The sequence below is a fragment of the Centruroides sculpturatus genome, unplaced genomic scaffold, assembly GCF_000671375.1.
Source record: "Centruroides sculpturatus isolate CEXI.00-Female unplaced genomic scaffold, Cexi_2.0 scaffold635, whole genome shotgun sequence".
NCBI classification, from domain to species: Eukaryota; Metazoa; Arthropoda; class Arachnida; order Scorpiones; family Buthidae; genus Centruroides; species Centruroides sculpturatus.
The window spans coordinates 331470-338202 of NW_019384964.1; the positions used below are offsets into that span (position 1 = coordinate 331470).

General features: G+C 24.7%; 1 protein-coding gene across 7 annotated transcripts in view; it reads left to right on the plus strand.

Annotated features, from left to right (window-relative positions):
• Positions 1–6733, plus strand: part of LOC111632489 (protein lap4-like) — a 164105-nt gene that overhangs the window by 46430 nt on the left and 110942 nt on the right. For all 7 annotated transcript variants that reach the window (XM_023376911.1, XM_023376913.1, XM_023376910.1 and 4 more), the window contains 2 exons: positions 634–822; positions 2995–3042. In XM_023376911.1, coding sequence (XP_023232679.1) covers positions 634–822; positions 2995–3042 — 237 coding nt within the window. The remainder of the gene's footprint in view (positions 1–633; positions 823–2994; positions 3043–6733) is intronic.

Below are 6733 nucleotides of genomic sequence, written 5' to 3' on the forward strand. Positions count from 1 at the left end.
ATTATAGTTAAAAATAATAGTTTTAAATTTGTAGATAACAAATAATGTTAACTTCCATATTATGAAGTTCCATATAATGGATTTTTCTTTATGACAAATTTTTTTATAGAATGTCAAAAATATGTTATTACTGATAAAAAAAACTCATTAAATGGAAAATTTATTTAATAAATTATCCACCTTTTCTGGAAGAAATTTGTTATACAGAAGTTCAATTATTTCATTATGAGTTGTGTGAAAAAATTAGAAGCTTATATTTTATATTGTTGTATGTAAGTTAATAATTTATGGTATTAAATTTGAAATATTTTTAAATACAGAAGTAAAATTTTAAATATTACAAATATTTTGTTGTAAATAAATTTGTCATTAAAACAAATAATATTTTGTGTGATAAAGTAAATGATTAAAACTTTTTCCACTTTTATTTATGTAATGAAGTGTGTGTGTGTGTTAATAATTTAATCATCAATAAAAATCTTGTAAATAAATTACAAATTGAAATACCAAAATCAATACTGCCAAATTTTGTTAGTTTATATATTTGTTGGCAGTAGTTTCATATTGTACATATATTTTTAATTATTGTTTTACTTTTAATTAAATATTTTAAAATGTGTTAATTCTTTAAAGGTGAATGGTACTTCACTTTTGGGAGTTTCTCATCAAGAAGCTGTCCACGCTCTTCGTAATGCAGGTAGCGTGATTCAGCTCATAATCTGCGATGGTTATGAACCAGAAGAAATCGAAGACATAATGAAATCTGCTCTTTCTCTTTCCTCAATTGATCGTGAAGATGAAGAGACAGAAATTATTAGACAAGTATGTGGTTTTGTCTAAAAATTTTCAATTTACTTAAAATAATATGTCATAACTATGATAATTTTTTTTAATTTATAGTGATTTATTTTTTATATTAATTACATTTTTACATAAATATAAATTTTTAATGTTGAAAATTATCACAAAACAATTATTAAAACAGAAACTCTGGTTACAATAATCAACATTTCATAATGTATTTTAATTTGGGGGAACATGATAATTATTATTATAAGTGCATTCAACAATATTTGGAAATTTTATTTTTTGTTACTTTCTCCTTGATAAAGTAGAATGAGGATAATGAAATAAAAATTAAATATGAATAAAAATATTTTAATTTCTCTAGAAATTTTTATACCAGTGTTTTTCAACCTTCTTGAATACGCGATCCCTTTACAAGTTAAAAACTTCTGGTGATCCCCGAGGGCCATATTAAAACTATATCAGTGATTTTAAAAACTACGTATTTAATTTTCTTTCTGTTCAGACCTAAATATTGATTGAAAAACCAATTGTACTGTAATAACAGGTACAGTTTTCTCACTGAAATTGTAGTTTTTTTTTTATTGTAGTGTAGGACCTACAAATAGGGTTACCACCTGTCCGGTTTCCATCCACCCAGACAGTCCAGGGATCGACTCACTGTTTGGGTGAACTATTTTTTTTGTCCAGGAATATCATGCGCAACCTGTCGACCTTTTTTTTTTTCTTTGCTTGCACAATTCGTACATGTCTCCAATATCCAATAGAGCCATCCAATCATCTTTAGTTGTTTTTCTTAATTTATGCTACTTACGTTACTCCTACCCAAGTCTCCCTAGTCCCTAACTGTAACTGATTTAGAACCGGCATTCACTTCACATTATTTGCATTGCAAAATGACATTGCACATGCATCAGGAACTTCTGTTCAAACAAACCTCACCTGCCGTCCAGATCAGCGATTTTGAAAAGTGGGCAACACTATCTACAAACACTTGTCTTTTTCTTTTACCCGTGACTCCCCATGTAAGGCTTTGCGACCCCCTGGGGGTCACAACCCACAGGTTGAAAAACACTGTTTTATACCTTATAAAATATTTTTTTAATTTCTTTTAATATTAAGTCAATATATTTATAAATTGAAAATTGCTACAAGTTCCCAGTTTTTAAAAATGTGAGAAATTGCATTTAATTAAACAACTCAAAAAATATATACTTATATGTATATCTTGAACTTATGTTTTAAAAAAGTTATTTATCTTTATGTTTTTTCTCAAAATTCATTTGTTTTGAGATATTGGAATCTATTTTTAAAATACTGTTTTATTCAAATAATGATCACCCTTTAACAGTAGCCGCATCTACTATTTAACGATTTCGAAAACTTAGGGAAATGATGTAAACATAAAAAATAATCATAAACTACTATAGATAGGTTTACTATGCAAACAAATTTTATAGAAAATGAAATATGTAAAACAAAGAATATAAAGTATGCATACTTTCTATTTGTTTTATTATTATTGCTGTATAGAAAATAACACGTTATAAAGAAAGATACCAGTTGCCATTTGAAGTATAATTTGTTTTGAAAATCTAATTTAATTTTTTATAAATAAATATGTAAATACTTCATTAATAATGGACACATGCTGATACTTGCAATGGAAATAACAACCCTCAATTACCACAAAGAACCACAGGGAAAATACACAGTTTAAAATAATAGCTGTAGCTATTATTTGAATAAAACTGTTACCTTAATTGAAATGATGTATTGTAATATCAATAGAAATAACAATTTATTTACATATAAATTTACAAATCATGTAATAAAAATTTTAACTAACAAGTTAATGTTAATTTTTAGTTTTTATAAGTGAAGTAGATGTTAAATTGAGAGAGATGATGTTTGTTTGACCATACAAATATCTACAATCATACAAAAATCAGTTTATAAACAAAATTATTATGTACAATAAATTCTTTCAAATTGTTGTTTTAAAAAACTTTGTTTGTTGTATAATTTAATATAGATTGTGATTTTTTTTGTAACTGTAAAAGTGAATTTATCCACAATCTAGCTCTCGAAATATTTTAATCAGTATTTTAACAGAGAAAGAAGTTTTAAAAATTGAAATAAATAATAATTATAACTAATCTGTTCTCTGATTTTACATTATCTTAGGAGCAACAAATGATGGAAGAAACTAATCAATGGGAAAGAGAAAAACAAGTAAGTTTTGTTTACTTACACTTTCATAATATACAGTATTCATAGTTTTTTTACAATGCCTTCCTTTGCTCGTAATTTATTCCTTATTTTTTTTTATCATTTATAAATATTTTTTAATTGCATTTGAAGTGAATTAAGATTTAGAATTCAAAAATATTTTAAGAATTTACAATGAAAATTAATTTTAACTTTTTTAGTGTTTTAATGAAAGATAGTTGTTTATTTTTATTAATTTAATAAACATTTTCTGAGAAATTTCATATTTTTTCAGTAAATCAGTCATTTACAAAATGCAAGTTAAAATATAAAATATTATACACTAGAAAGATACTTAATAGTTGAAATTTAGATTAGTTATTTTGACAATTAAACTAAGCATTTTTTTCATGTATTAGTTATATTGTTATAGGAAATAACCTATATGAAATATACTTTTAGTAATGCCATTGTTAAAACATTTACTTTAGATTATTTTACTTTAAATAAAGATTGTGTTCATAATAAATAACACCTAATGTATAAAACTATATTATATAAATCACATGTCCTTCTAAAAAGATATCTAAGATTTAGACAGAAAATAAATTTTTTCCTTAAAGTATGAATATTAATGTTTTATTCTTTTATCATATTGGTTATTCAGTTATTAGTCAAAAAACTTACCCTAGTTTATTATACAGAAATAAATTAAGATTACAGAAGCCATTATTTGGAACAGATAGCATATGGAAAAGTGTCTAGTAGTACTTTCTATAAGTATACATTGTCTTGGCATGTAGTAGTGAGATACTGTTTTGTCTTTCAATTTGATAAAATGTTGCAGAATCATTTATAAAAATTGCATGCAAAAGTTACATTTTTAAATTTTACAAAATTAAAACTTACTTGACATTCTGATTCTGGTAAATTAAAAAATTGTAAATTTACAACTTGAATTTTATCTTTTAGTGCATCATATAAAAATTCAAACATCAAATAGAATTAAAATTTATGGCATAAAGTATTCTGAAAACATTAGCACTTAAGTATTTTTACATGGAAATTTTTTGTTTTTGAATCATTATATTTTAAAGGTAAAAAAATTTCAATGGGAAAATGAGTTATAAAGAATATTTTCTGCATTGTTGAAATGGAAATATAATTACCATTAATTGATGATGATTTCTTATAGCTTTTTTTATTATTAACTGTTAACCATCAATCAGTTTACAAGACCATGTAACACATTTATTCTTGGTTCATCACTAGTCTAGTATAAAGTTAAAGCTTGTTGTTTAGAATACCTTTAAATCAGTGTGTACCATGCAATTGAGTAGTTTGCTTTGTATATGTAGATCAGTATTTTTCCATTTTGACAAGTTTAAAATTTAGGGCAGTCTGAGAGACCACACCACAGCATAAGCTTAACACGTGTAATATTTTTTCAAATTGAAAATGGCTTCTCTTCCTGGAAGTTCTAAATTAGTTTATATGAGAATTTAGAGTGTGAGAAATGTCTAATTTGAGTGGTATGAAGCATATTTTAGTGGCACAAGTTACATAGAAAGTAATTACAGAATGATAAACAAGGCCAGTCAACCTCCTTTAAAACTAACAGCAAAATAAGTAAAAAATAAATATATTAGTGAATCAGTACTGGTTTATGTACTGTACAACATATTAATATGTTGCAAGAAGCCAAGATGTCTTGAATGAACAACAAAAGTTTGTGTTGAATACGCAAAAGAATTATATTATGGTACTCATGTTATATTTCCAAGAATTAGTCTTTCTTTTTAAATGTTTGTATAAAATATCTTTTAATTTTTGAAATAGAAGTTAAACTGTACTCGAGTTTTTATTTGAATTATAATTTAGGCTACCTTTATTACAAGCATAATGATACCTTATGTCTTCAATAAAAGTAAATAAATGTTTCTATGACATATTTTTTTTTTCTTCAAATTCTCCTTATATTGTAAAAGACACCTTAAAACATTGATATTGAAACTTGTAAAAGCAAAAAAAATATGTCATAGAAACATTTATTTACTTTTATTGAAGACATAAGGTATCATTATGCTTGTAATAAAGGTAGCCTAAATTATAATTCAAATAAAAACTCGAGTACAGTTTAACTTCTATTTCAAAAATTAAAAGATATTTTATACAAACATTTAAAAAGAAAGACTAATTCTTGGAAATATAACATGAGTACCATAATATAATTCTTTTGCGTATTCAACACAAACTTTTGTTGTTCATTCAAGACATCTTGGCTTCTTGCAACATATTAATATGTTGTACAGTACATAAACCAGTACTGATTCACTAATATATTTATTTTTTACTTATTTTGCTGTTAGTTTTAAAGGAGGTTGACTGGCCTTGTTTATCATTCTGTAATTACTTTCTATGTAACTTGTGCCACTAAAATATGCTTCATACCACTCAAATTAGACATTTCTCACACTCTAAATTCTCATATAAACTAATTTAGAACTTCCAGGAAGAGAAGCCATTTTCAATTTGAAAAAATATTACACGTGTTAAGCTTATGCTGTGGTGTGGTCTCTCAGTCTGCCCTAAATTTTAAACTTGTCAAAATGGAAAAATACTGATCTAGATATACAAAGCAAACTACTCAATTGCATGGTACACACTGATTTAAAGGTATTCTAAACAACAAGCTTTAACTTTATACTAGACTAGTGATGAACCAAGAATAAATGTGTTACATGGTCTTGTAAACTGATTGATGGTTAACAGTTAATAATAAAAAAAGCTATAAGAAATCATCATCAATTAATGGTAATTATATTTCCATTTCAACAATGCAGAAAATATTCTTTATAACTCATTTTCCCATTGAAATTTTTTTACCTTTAAAATATAATGATTCAAAAACAAAAAATTTCCATGTAAAAATACTTAAGTGCTAATGTTTTCAGAATACTTTATGCCATAAATTTTAATTCTATTTGATGTTTGAATTTTTATATGATGCACTAAAAGATAAAATTCAAGTTGTAAATTTACAGTTTTTTAATTTACCAGAATCAGAATGTCAAGTAAGTTTTAATTTTGTAAAATTTAAAAATGTAACTTTTGCATGCAATTTTTATAAATGATTCTGCAACATTTTATCAAATTGAAAGACAAAACAGTATCTCACTACTACATGCCAAGACAATGTATACTTATAGAAAGTACTACTAGACACTTTTCCATATGCTATCTGTTCCAAATAATGGCTTCTGTAATCTTAATTTATTTCTGTATAATAAACTAGGGTAAGTTTTTTGACTAATAACTGAATAACCAATATGATAAAAGAATAAAACATTAATATTCATACTTTAAGGAAAAAATTTATTTTCTGTCTAAATCTTAGATATCTTTTTAGAAGGACATGTGATTTATATAATATAGTTTTATACATTAGGTGTTATTTATTATGAACACAATCTTTATTTAAAGTAAAATAATCTAAAGTAAATGTTTTAACAATGGCATTACTAAAAGTATATTTCATATAGGTTATTTCCTATAACAATATAACTAATACATGAAAAAAATGCTTAGTTTAATTGTCAAAATAACTAATCTAAATTTCAACTATTAAGTATCTTTCTAGTGTATAATATTTTATATTTTAACTTGCATTTTGTAAATGACTGATTTACTGAAAAAATATGAAATTTCTCAGAAA